Here is a 12,976-nt window from a genome sequence, read left to right on the forward strand (position 1 = left end):
ATGGTTCCCTCACTGCCAGTTTTGGAACCATGAGCTTTTATGGGTCAACACAGGGGTCTTCCGTGTGTGTGTGTGTGTGTGTGTCTAAAAAAATTGATTAACAAACTACCATTCTTTTTATTCTTTCTTCTTTTTATTTAAGTTGTAGATTATACCGCCGACTCACCAATACCGTGATAACCAGAACTTCACACAAACTATGAGATTGTTGCGTCGTTAAATAACAAGCTAGTGTCAATATGTTTCAAAACAGATATAAGTACTCAAGTTTATATCAAGACATCCAAAATGCTATTTCACACAACATAGTTACACTAGCAACAATTATGGAAAGGAAAACCTATCAAAAATAGAGTTCTTTAATATACACTAACGTGACTATCCGTTATAAGTAATACAGTACATGTTAATAAGCTATACATGATGCATTGTCAAGCAAAAGGTTTTTGTTCTGTGTGCACTTGTGCTCGGACCTTGTTCAGGCTGGAGTCTTGCAGGCCTGTGTCGCACATCATTTATGTTTGAGCCCAAAACCACTGGTTTAAAATACAACATGATGCAAAAACACTCTCTCTTCCCTCACTCTCTTCTACAAAGCATGCGGTTTGTTTGACTTAACTTAGATCAAGATGTCATTATGTTGATAGAAGGCAGAGTTTGATTCAGAGTGGCAGGGAACAGAAAATTCAACCAATGATAACACAGATGGATACTAATCTACTGTGACAGTAAGCAAGTCCTCTCATTAGTCAATCAAATTCTGAACGATCCAATCGCATCTCTCACTAGCTCTGTCCCAGCTTCAAGACCGGTTTTACTAGTGAACGGTGACTAGCATGTCTTCACTCGCAGGTCTCTCTGACCTCTGAGTAAAGACAGAGAGGCTCAACAGACTGTGTACTTCATCATGTGAAGAGTTAAACACATCCTGTTACATAGAAAACAGAAGCATGTCCTTGTTCTTCTTGCTCTTATATAAGGCATCTTGTGTATACAAAGATAGATGATGATAAAGTGTGTTGCTTTTGTATTCTGAGTGTTTTATAAAGGCACAGCTTCTAACTCCTCAGTGCTGTGGATACGTATGTGCCTACGTATCCACAGAAGCCTTTCTTATATAAGTAGCCTTTATATAGTCGTTCTTAGATAACTCATATTTCTGGCTACATGTTGATACATGTTATGTATACTACCGTTCAAAAGATTGGGGTCACCCTGACAATTTCATGTTTTCCATGAAAACTCACTTTTATTGAACAGTTCTCAGCTGTGCTAACATAATTGCACAAGGGTTTTCTAATCATCAATTAGCCTTTTAAGATGATTAGCTAAACAATGTACCATTAGAACACAGGAGGGATGATTGCTGGAAATGGGTCAGCAATGTCTAGACTGCATTTCTGACTTATTTAATGTTAGAAAAGGACATTTCCAAGTGACCCCAAACTTTTAAACGGTAGTATATGTGAATGATCTCACTGAGCAACCATTGACATAAAGGCAGTGGGTAACTTAACGTTTTCAGCTTTTGAGAACACAATTAAATTACTGACAATAAAATGACATGTAAGGATGGATATGACATCAAACAAACGTGTCCACGGCAGAACAAAAAACATACAAAAAAAAGACTTCCCTTTTTGATAGAAACAAGTCCATTCGTCCGAATACTACGGGTAAATATCCTGAATACAGGAGTTGGTCTGATCCAGCCCTCCTCAGAGTCAGTCACGGAGCCAATGGACCATCCCAACATTAACAGTGCAGCCCTGAACACAATGCATCATGTTCTGGTTGTTATAGATTACTGTGAGGTTTAACATGTAGTCCAATGTCCAACGATTTGAGTTTGAATAAACTTTAAAGGTTAATCCATGTACAATCATAACAGCAAGTGGTTACAAAGTGATGTACTTATTGTAATTGAGTATGAAACTAAAGGTGTTTATCATGACTGTGTGATGATAGTTAACTTAATAACAGTGTATCATCAGCGTATAAATTAACTTGTGTATCCAAAGATGGGGACACTAACAGCTCACATTCAGGGGTATCGGTAGTAGGCTGTGACTGCAGTAGGCTAGCCTCAGCTACGGTAGGGTGAGATTACAGTATCTTAGTGTTAACTCACCAATGGAATTGTGAGGTTAAAGTTGGCCAATCTTAACCATGGATGTGTTATTTAACGGTAGGCTAACCTTAGCCTGGTAGTGCTAGCTTGGCGTATGCTAACCTTAGCTACGGCTATTGGCAAAATCTAGCCATGGACAGGTACGTTTACAGTAAGTGAACCTTAATTATGCTTGAATTAACTAATATGCATACGGAAGCCATCAATGTTATTGATAATGTTATTATGTTATGTTATTTAACAGTAGGCTAGCTTGGAGTATGCTAGTCTTAGCTACAGCTATCTCACAGTGGCCATGGAAGGGTACGTTTACAGAAAGTTAATCTTAATTGTGCTTGAATTAGCTAATATAGCTACGGTAACCATGGATTTGTTATTTAAAAGTAGGCTAGCCTTAACCTGGTGGTGCTAGCTTGGAGTATGCTAACCTTAGCTGCGGCTATCTCACAGTAGGCTAAATGTAGCCGTGGAAGGAAGGCTAAGTTTAGACTAAGTTAACCTTAATTGTGTTTGAATGAGCTAATATAGCTACGGTTTACCCCATGCGGTGGCCATGGTCGTCGGTGGGCGGGGCCTAGATGGGCGTGGCCTGGTGGGGCGTGGCCTGGCGGGGCGTGGCCTAGAGGTGCCCACCGGGGGCGTAGTTCCTCCTCACACGGGCCTTCCTGCTCTCCTGCTTCAGCTTCAGCGCGCGGAGCTTCTGCTGCCGCCGCTTCTCGCGGTACCACAGCTGCTCGCAGTACTCGTCCTGGCTCAGGCTGTTGGAGCCGGCCAGCAGCAGGTCCTTGTAGCCCCGGGGCGAGGCCGCCTGCGGGGCCAAGCCCTGGGCCAGCCAGCTGCCCCGGGGGTGGGGGTGGGGGCCCCCGCGGGGAGCCACGGGGCCCAGGGCCACCGGGAGGTGGTAGAGCCGGCCCCCCGGGGACAGCAGGCTGCGCTGGGGGATGACGTGGAGCTGGTAGCGGGCCAGCACCTGGCTGTACGAGTGCTCGTGGGCGGTGCAGGTGTAGAACCCCCCGTCGGCGAGCTCCAGGCGTTGGACCAGCAGCCCTCGCTTGATGGTGTGGGAGCGGGAGTCGTCACTGGGAAGCTGAGAGGAAGAGGTGGGGGAGGAGAGGGAGGGAGGGAGGGAGTGAGAGAGAGGGAGAGGGAGAGGGAGAGGGAGAGGGAGAGAGAGAGAGAGAGAGAGAGAGAGAGAGAGAGAGAGGAACAGGAAAATGTTAAAAAATGTTAATACAGAAATGTATATAGCCTCAACTAGAGATACACTTTGTTATTTTCTCTTTAGTTATTGATATGAAATACCTTTTAAACTAAAAAAAAATTAACTAAAAAGAAAAACTAAAGGAGAACTAAAATTACTACTAAAATTTAAACTAAAAAGAAAGAATGAAAGATTTGTAACCCCTCCCTCTGTATCCCCCTCCATTCAGACAGACAGGTGCTCTCACCTGTCTGTCCCCCTCTGCCGGTCGGGTGGTCTGGGGGTTGTTGCTCTGGGGGTCCGTGCTGCGGACGGTCCAGCGGAGACCGCCCAGCGGTGCCTTGGCCACACACTCCAGGAAGGTGGAGTTCCCCTCCACCCCGTACAGGACCTTGGTCTCCACCGAGTCCGCCTCTGGCAACAACAACAGGGGACAACAACAACAACAACAACATCAGGATGGTTAGTGACGCCGAGCGCACGCTGGTCTCCTGATCCACCTCCTCCTCACCCCCTCCAGAGGGTTATGGACGTCAGGCTGACCATTGGGTTGGTCGGTCGAGAAGCAACTCCCACTACTGCTGATTAAAGTATGAAGGAGTGGTTATGAATGAGTGATTATGAAGGAGTGGTTATGAATGAGTGATTATGAAGGAGTGGTTATGAAGGAGTGATTATGAAGGGGTGACTATGAAGGAGTGAATATGAAGGAGTGATTATGAAGGAGTGATTATGAAGGAGTGAATATGAAGGAGTGATTATGAAGGGGTGACTATGAAGGAGTGAATATGAAGGAGTGATTATGAAGGAGTGATTATGAAGGAGTGAATATGAAGGAGTGATTATGAAGGAGTGATTATGAAGGGGTGAATATGAAGGAGTGATTATGAAGGAGTGATTATGAAGGAGTGAATATGAAGGAGTGACTATGAAGGAGTGATTATGAAGGAGTGATTATGAAGGAGTGACTATGAAGGAGTGATTATGAAGGAGTGATTATGAAGGAGTGACTATGAAGGAGTGATTATGAAGGAGTGATTATGAAGGGGTGAATATGAAGGGGTGATTGAGAGCCATCCTCACGGTTGTCTGACTGGGGACACTGACTCCATGGATCTCCGTGCCTCACATCCTGCCTCCTGGATCGCCTGGTGAACGCACGCACACACATAACCACACACACACACACACACACACACACACACACACACACACACACACACACACACACACACACACACACACACACACACACACACACACACACACACTCACACACACACACACACACACACACACACACACACACACACACACACACACACACACACACACATTTGTTACAATACCGCCAACATAGTGTACTTACCATGTAATGCCGTCTGTCTTTCACATCCCCTCCTCTCTTTCTCTCTCTCTCTCTCTCTCTCCCCCCTCCCCCCTCTCCCCCTCCCTGTCTCCCTCCTCCCTCCCCCTCCCCCTCCCTCTCCCCTCCCTCCCTCCTCCCCTCCCCCCTCTCCCCCTCCCCCTCCCCCCCCCCCCTCTCCCCTCTCCCCCTCCCTCTCTCCCTCCCCCTCCCCCTCCCTCCCCCCTCCCCCCCTCCCCTCCCCCCTCTCCCCCTCCCTGTCCCCCTCCCCCTCCCCCTCCCTCCTCCCCTCCCCCCTCTCCCCCTCCCTGTCTCCCTCCCCCTCCCCCCCCCCCCCTCCCCCCTCTCCCCCTCCCTCTCCCCTCCCTCCCTCCTCCCCTCCCCCCCTCCCCCCCTCCCTCCTCCCCTCCCCCTCCCTCTCCCCTCCCTCCTCCCCTCCCCCCTCTCCCCCTCCCCCCCTCCCTCCTCCCCTCCCCCTCCCCCTCCCCTCCCTCCCCCCCCCCCCCCCCCCCCCCCCCCTCTCCCCCTCCCTCTGACCTGCGGCTGGAGGGGAGGGTGCGGGAGCAGGCCTGCCCGTCCCAGGAGCAGTAGGGGTCTCGGGCCAGGCAGCAGGCGGGGCAGTCCTGGCCGTAGCGCCCGCAGCGGTGGACCCCCAGCTGAACCACGCCCTGGGTGCTGGAGACGTACAGCTGGCGCTGGGGGGGGGGGGGGACATGGAGAACCATTCATAACCAAGTATGTGACAGATTGATAGACAGACAGACAGAATGAGAGACAGAGAGACAGACAGACAGACAGACAGAATGAGAGACAGAGAGACAGACAGACAGACGGACAGAAGAGCTGACAGGTGGGCCGATAGACGGACGGACAGACAGAATGAGAGACAGAGAGACAGACAGACAGACAGACAGACAGACAGACAGACAGACAGACAGAATGAGAGACAGAGAGACAGACAGACAGACAGACAGACAGACAGACAGACAGACAGAATGAGAGACAGAGAGACAGACAGACAGACAGACAGACAGACAGACAGACAGAATGAGAGACAGAGAGACAGATGGACCGATAGACGGACGGACAGACAGACAGACAGAGAACAGACAGAGAACACACAGACAGACAGACAGACAGACAGACAGACAGACAGACAGACAGACAGACAGACAGAGAAAAGACAGACAGACAGACAGACAGACAGACAGACAGACAGACAGACACACGGAGGGCGAGACAGAGGGACCAAACAGCCAGATGGTGAGACGCGCAGACAGGTGGACAAACAGACTGAAAGACAGACAGCTTTTCTTACCCTCTTGCTCGACATCTGCATACTGAGGATGGGAGAGGGCGTCTGTGGAGGAAGGAACGACATGAAGGGTTAAAGCAAAATGATTTCAGCGTTTGTGTTTCGACGAATGATGTGTTTTAAATGGAAGGTCGATGAAGGAGAGGAACGCACAACGAGAACGAGGTGCTGGCTACCGATGTGTAAGTCCAAAGTACGAAGAAGCAGGTGCCGCAACCTCAGAGGTCCAATAGTAAGAATGTTTTGATAGGTGATACAAAGGCCTTCATCAGATCACATAGCACATTCAAGACAAGACAAGCTGATCGCTTTTTCCTTTTTCAATGGAAGGTACCATATTGAATGTATTATTGTTGGATGAGTTGTCAGTGTGAATGGTATAAAGTGCTGTGATATTATCTATCATTGAAAGCATTGCGCCGATTAGCTCAGTCTGAAATCCTTCGCACCAAACGTGAGTTCCGCATGTGACCTACAGGTGGTACTGTTGCTCTCTTTATGGTCTGAAAGAGACGCGGTCTGAAGGCTGTGTTCCCTTCAGTCGTAAGATAATAAACAGCAGTCAGCTCTGACTGAAATAGAGGAGAGGGCAGATAAAAGGGGAGAGGGAAAGCGTGAGAAAAAGAGAGAGGGAGATAGTAAGAGCTAAGCTAACTAGATACTAACTAACTACCTTACAAACGGGCCGACTGAACCCCCAGCTGCTCACTACGCTAGTGTTGATTAGCTGGTCTTCCTGCTTCCTGTTTTCTTTAAACCGTCCCTCTCCGCTTAGCTTACTCATGACCTCTCTCCTCCTCTCCTATCCTCAAACCACCCTTACTTCCTTTCCCCTCATCATCCCTTCTCCTCTCCTCCTTTTCTCCTCTCCTCTCCCTCCTACCATCTCATCTGCTCTCTTCCTCCCCTTTCATCCTCCCTTCCCCTCCTCTCTCCTCTCCTCTTCCTCTTCCTCTCTCTCCCCTCCTCTCTCTCCTTCCCCCTTTCTCTCCTCCCCCCTATCTCTCCCCTCCCCTCCTCTCCTCCCTCCTCTCCTTCCCCCCGTCTCTCTCCCCTCCTCTCTCTCCTCCCCTCTCTCTCCCCTCCCCTCCTCTCCTCTCTTCCCTCCCCTCTCTCTCCCCTCCCCCCCTCTCTCTCCCCCCGCCTCTCTCTCCCCTCCCCTCCTCTCCCCTCCCATCCTCTCTCTCCCCGTCCTCTCCCCCACCTCTCTCTCCCCTCCCCTCCTCTCCCCTCCCGTCCTCTCTCTCCCCCGTCCTCTCCCCCCCCTCTCTCTCCCCTCCCCTCCTCTCCCCCCCCCCCTCTCTCTCCCCCTCTCTCCCCCTTCCTCTCCCCCCCCCCTCTCTCTCCCCCCCGTCCTCTCTCTCCCCCTTCCTCTCCCCCCCCCCTCTCTCTTCCCCTCCCCTCTCCTCCTCTCCTCCTCAATGACTCCATGGTCCTTGGGAACATGTGGCCTGTTATCCGTTGTTCCACTGAACAGAGTGATGCCGTCACACGCGTTCCACTGGAAACAACCGTCGCATCACCGGAGTCAGGCAGGGCACAGACAGGGCCCTGGGAGACGCTAAAACGAGCGCTCCCACTCCGGCCTCCAGTGTCTCTGGGCCGTCAGAGCACTGTCTCACTGCGGGGGTCGTAGGAGCGGTCAGCTTGTCATGGCCGCCGTCCAGACTGGACCAGGGGGAGCAGTGCAGGTGCGCAGCGGTCCGACGGAGATCTGGGCGATGGCGAACCAACACCAGATGGGGTCTCGTGTGAGAACCCCCGGCCTCATCTCTGAGGCAGAGGACAGGGTGGTCAGGGCGGACCACCGGGGGGGCAGCGGGTGTAAACGTGGCCGATCATGAAAGCAGTTCCCAGGGGGAACAGAGTGGAGTCCATCCCCGCCCGTGGGACTCATTTCTCTGGCGCTCGTCACACAGAGTTGTTCCCCTAAAGTGAAAGTAAAGTTCTCCATCGAGTTCGGGAACAAATCTGTTCCTTGTGTTCAGCTGTGTTGGAAGCACGGTGTCTGGTCCCATTCCACCTGCAAAGCCTTAAGGCGTTGGCGTCTGAGGGTCGAGGCCGCTAACACACAACCAGAGAGTGAGCAGTGTGTGGGAGGGGCGGACTAGCGCCACCCGATGTTAAGGAGGCTTATTGCATCTCGCGCAAGCGCAGAACGCACACACTACTGTCTCGTAGTCTTATTTTCTGCTGAACGGGTCAGACGAGAGGCAACGTAGTGGTCAGATAAAGGCAGTAGCCCGTAGGATTGAGTCTGGGCGGTGTGTGGGCCCCATTACAGAGCTTGTGTTAGCTCTTTCAGCATGGGCCAAGTACATTTGAGCTTGGGACAGAGCATGGTCCTTGTTATGTTCTTTATATTTTAGCATGGTGCTTAGCGTGTTGCTGATGTATTTAGCATGTGTCTCATCTCGTTGATGGGATATTAGCATGGTGCCGCTTAGCAAGTTAATGATGTATCAGCAGGTTGCTAAGCAGCGTGCTGAGATGTTAGCAGCCACGGTGTCCCAGGAGGATTAGCGGGTTATTAGCTAGGTGAGTTTGATTTATGCTAAATGCTCCTGGACCAGCCGAACACAGGAGCCGATTACAGGAACAGCAGTAGGCAGGGTGTCCCGGTACATAAATCAAACAGGACTGATGAGCTAGGGCTAGCTAGGATCTGCAGCTATCATCAGGGATAATGAGGTTGTGTTGTGATGATGTTAGCCTCATTAGCTTTAATATTCAGGCTGTTTACAGACAGTGTGATAGTTATGCACATGGGGTGGACAGCAGCTGGCCTACTAGCCTCACACCCACAGACTGTATGAAGTAGTTGATACCTTAATACCTCGACACCAAGATAAAGTATACACTTAAAGTGCACTTAGAAAAGCGTTGTACAAATGTTTTGGTAAGGAGAATTCCCCAGAAACTCGGAAAGAACTTTGGAAAACAGACCGGACAGTTGAAACGGAGTATGTGTGTCAAGAGGAAAAACCGAAGGAATTTGAATGAGGAAACTTTATGGACAGGTGTGTGTCTGACCTGGAACAGGGTGAGTTCTTCCAGAATGATCTCCTCCACGTGCCTGCTGTCCTTCATCACCGACACCGCCTTGAGCAGCCGGCCGTCGTCTGGGAAACCACGGCAACACATATGTCAGTTAACACGCACACATACATGTATAGTACATACAATATGAACACACACACATCCACACGTGTGGATCCAAATGTGAACACTTTAGAAGGTGTGACTTAAGTGTTTGAGAGTGTGATTTAACGGGTTAGGTTCATCAGCCCTGCCAACATTATTATCTGAATGACATCATATCATAACTATGTGAAACCCCCATATCTTACATGATAGGAGAGAGTTAAGGGCCTGAAAAAACATTTGGAGACATTCTGCCAAGACATTCTGTAGTGGTCCCCTAGGAGACCACCTTCTCCTAACGAGATTTACACCCTTTCATCAGCTGCTGTACAAACACACACACACACACACACACACACACACACACACACACACACACACACACACACACACACACACACACACACACACACACACACTCAAACACAGTAAACCTACAGTTAAGCTTGTAAAGTATTGAGTACAATTAGTCACAAACACACACACGCACGCACGCACGCACGCACGCACGCACGCACGCACGCACGCACGCACACACACACACACACACACACACACACACACACACACACACACACACACACACACACACACACACACACACACACACACACGTCAGCTCCTCAAAATGTCAGGATGCTCCCAGGGAACTAAAATAATGCCGCTGTGGGAATGCGTGTCTGTGTGTGTGTATGTGTGTGTATGTGTGTGTGAGTGTTTGTGTGTGTGCAAATGCCTGCCCTCAAAAGGATAAGGAACACTCAGGTCCCAGAAGAAAAAGAGAAGCCCTTGAGAACACAAGCGAGGGATGGACGGGGGGCATTCGTTGTCCGGGGACAGAGCGGTCCGGTCATGGTCCGGGTTTGACCCCCGTGGACAGATACTGGATCCATTCCATCATGTCTACAGTCCACGGAGGCGTCCTTGAGCTAGATGCCCCCTAGCCCCTACCTGCTCCTCGATGCCATCTGTTAGCCCCTTTGGATTGAAGCGTCCGCTAAGCGTCAGCGGCATGGGGCTCAGGAGGTAGAGCGGGTTGGCTGAACCCCGGCTCCTCCTAGCTGAGTGTCGAGGTGTCCCTGAGCGAGACGCCTCACCCTGACGGCTCCTGACGAGCTGGCTGTCGCCTTGCGTGGCTGACTCCGCCGTCTGTGTGTGTGAATGTGTGCATGAATGGGTGAATGTGAGGCAGTATTGTAAAGAGCTTTGAGCGGTCGCTGGTTAGAACAGCACTGTGGACATATAGTCCATTTTAAATGACTAAACTGTTAATAGCAGATGTGCAGTTAAATGTAAGCAAATTCGAGCAAAGGTGTGTTTACCAGGTCGGTCGCCCATGACAACGGAAACCCAGATGACCTCCCCGTCTCTGACCTCCCCTACCTGCGACCCTCGACCCCTGGCCGGCCCCTCTCCGTGGTGTCAGGGGTCAGAGGTCACCATCCAACCACATATATCTGTGGAACCGGCGTTTCATTTGATCAACGTTTAATTAATGTGCATGTGTAGATAGGGCATCGATGGCTATGGTTCTTCTGGGCATCTTCTGACAAGGTCTAAGTTTAAAAAATTAACATTCATAGAATCATAATCTTCTCTTGGTTTTCTGATCCATTTCTTATAAAAGGCATAACAACTTACAAAACTCAGTTCATCGTTCACCTACCAGGTAAGGTTAAATATCTTATTGAGAGAACGCGACAGGTTTCTCTTCCCCTCTTGAATGAGCTCATGAATGCCGTCAGCAGGAGTGAGAGAAGCACTTTGTTCAAACCCTTAAGCGGTCACTTATAACGAAGGCCCATTAGCCCAACATCCGTCAAGACGACAGCATCCTCAGTGTCGTTGTTGTGGTGAGAAACGAGAGGCTGATCTCTGGGGCTGACCCATCGATCACTGGAAGGTGAGATCAAAGACACTGCGGGTGTGAGACTCCACTTGAAGCGGAGGATTCATCAGCCAGGTAGAGGGGGGCGCGGGGTGGGGGGGTTGGAGCGGTGTCCCCTGGGGGGCGGTGATACACGGAGCGCTCAGACCTGCCGTGCCCCGGGATCTGTCGGCGGCCCCTCCATAACCTCCTCCATCTATCACCCAGACACCATTAGCCCCGACAGCACGGGGGGGGGGGGGGGGGGGGGGGGGGGGGGACCGGGGGCAACACACTGGAGGACTGCAGCAGGTACAGACACACACACACACACACACACACACACACAATCGCACCGTACGTGCAAACACACTAGTGCGCATACTTGAACAGACCCACAAACACACACACACACACACACACACACAAATACACGTTTGTACGCATACATGCACAGAGACTCACACTGTAGGCGCACACACACACACATACGCATACATGCAGACACACACACACACTCCCACATACACACACAGTAGAACGCTTTCAACGGTTCATCGTCACTAAAATATGGAAAAGCGTAAAGCGCGGCGTTTACTTTACACCGCAGGAACGACAGAGCAGTCGGCTCCTTAATGAGGGACATCGACGACTGAAGACCAGACAGGGTAGATCATCCTGTCCCCAGCCCCCCCCTCACCTGTACCCAGGTGCAGCACGTCGAACGGGCCCTCGTCCGTCTCCACGCGGTCCACCACCACCTTCCTCAGGCAGTAGGGGGCGCTGGAGAGCGTGAGCACGGGCCGGTTCCCCAGAGGAAGGACGGGTTCCCACATGAGCTGGTGCTGCCTCACGAAGCTCACCACCTCGTCTGGGAGGTCCCGCGTCGACCGGTAGAGGGCGTCGTACGTCTCACTGGGGCACTGGGGGAGGAGGGGGAGAGAGGTCAGGGTGGGAGGGAGGGAGGATAGGGGAGGGGGGAAGGGAGAGAGGGAGGGAGGGGGAGAGGGGGGAGATGGAGGGAGAAGAAATAGAGGAGGGAGAGGGTGGGAGGCAGGGAGGGGAAAGGAAGAAGGAGGGAGGGAGCAAGGAAGCGAGGGAGCGAGGAAGTAAGAAAGAGTGAGAGAGAGAGAGAGAGAGAGAGAGAGAGAGAGAGAGAGAGAGAGAGAGAGAGAGAGAGAGAGAGAGAGAGAGAGAGAGAGAGAGAGAGGGAGGGAGAGAGAGAGAGAGAGAGAGAGAGAGGGAGAGGGAGAGAGAGAGAGAGAGAGAGAGAGAGAGAGAGAGAGAGAGAGAGAGAGGAGAGGGAGAGAGAGAGAGGGAGAGAGAGAGAGAGAGAGGAGAGAGAGAGAGAGAGAGAGAGAGAGAATGAGAGTGAGAGAGAGAGTGAGAGAGAGAAAGAGGGAGGGAGGGAGGGGGGAGGGAGAGAGAGAGAGAAAAATTAACAAAAGATGCGAGATGGATGGATGAGAGGATCAGGGGAAGTTGGGAGGTGAATGGGAGCTCGTCTCTGGGGGATAATTAGGAAACCAGAACACACTGGCATGTTCTGCATGGGCTAATGACATATGATCTTTATCGTCCATGTGTGACTCTCTCCTCCATCTCCAATTATTCTGACAAAACTCACTCTCACTCTCTCTCTCTCTCTCTCTCTCTCTCTCTCTCTCTCTCTCTCTCTCTCTCTCTCTCTCTCTCTCTCTCTCCCCTTCTCTCTCTCTCTCCCCCTCTCCCTCTCTCTCTCTCTCTCTCTCTCTCTCTCTCTCTCACACACACACAGGTTCAGTTGACGTCACTGCCATTCAACCACATCACTCACAGACACATAATGCACACAGACACACTTTTAGACAAACAAACACGTTAACACAAACACACACAAACACACACAATCAACCACTTTATACGAAACCCCATGGAGGATTCCCCTGATGGGAAGATAAAAACACAGACAA

At 51.0% G+C, this 12,976-nt stretch overlaps 1 protein-coding gene across 1 annotated transcript in view; it reads right to left on the reverse strand.

Annotated features, from left to right (window-relative positions):
- Window positions 1-111: 111 nt before the first annotated feature.
- The window catches only part of si:dkey-49n23.1 (semaphorin-3D), a gene marked incomplete in the record, with an annotated part of 47,447 nt that continues 34,582 nt past the window's right edge, over window positions 112-12,976 (reverse strand). Inside the window, 7 exon segments of the mRNA XM_030374769.1 lie at window positions 112-3,218; window positions 3,580-3,746; window positions 4,416-4,480; window positions 5,236-5,393; window positions 6,017-6,058; window positions 9,047-9,135; window positions 11,725-11,947. Of these exon segments, the coding sequence (XP_030230629.1) occupies window positions 2,751-3,218; window positions 3,580-3,746; window positions 4,416-4,480; window positions 5,236-5,393; window positions 6,017-6,058; window positions 9,047-9,135; window positions 11,725-11,947 (1,212 nt within the window).

Source organism: Gadus morhua, chromosome 13, assembly GCF_902167405.1.
Source record: "Gadus morhua chromosome 13, gadMor3.0, whole genome shotgun sequence".
NCBI lineage: Eukaryota > Metazoa > Chordata > Actinopteri > Gadiformes > Gadidae > Gadus > Gadus morhua.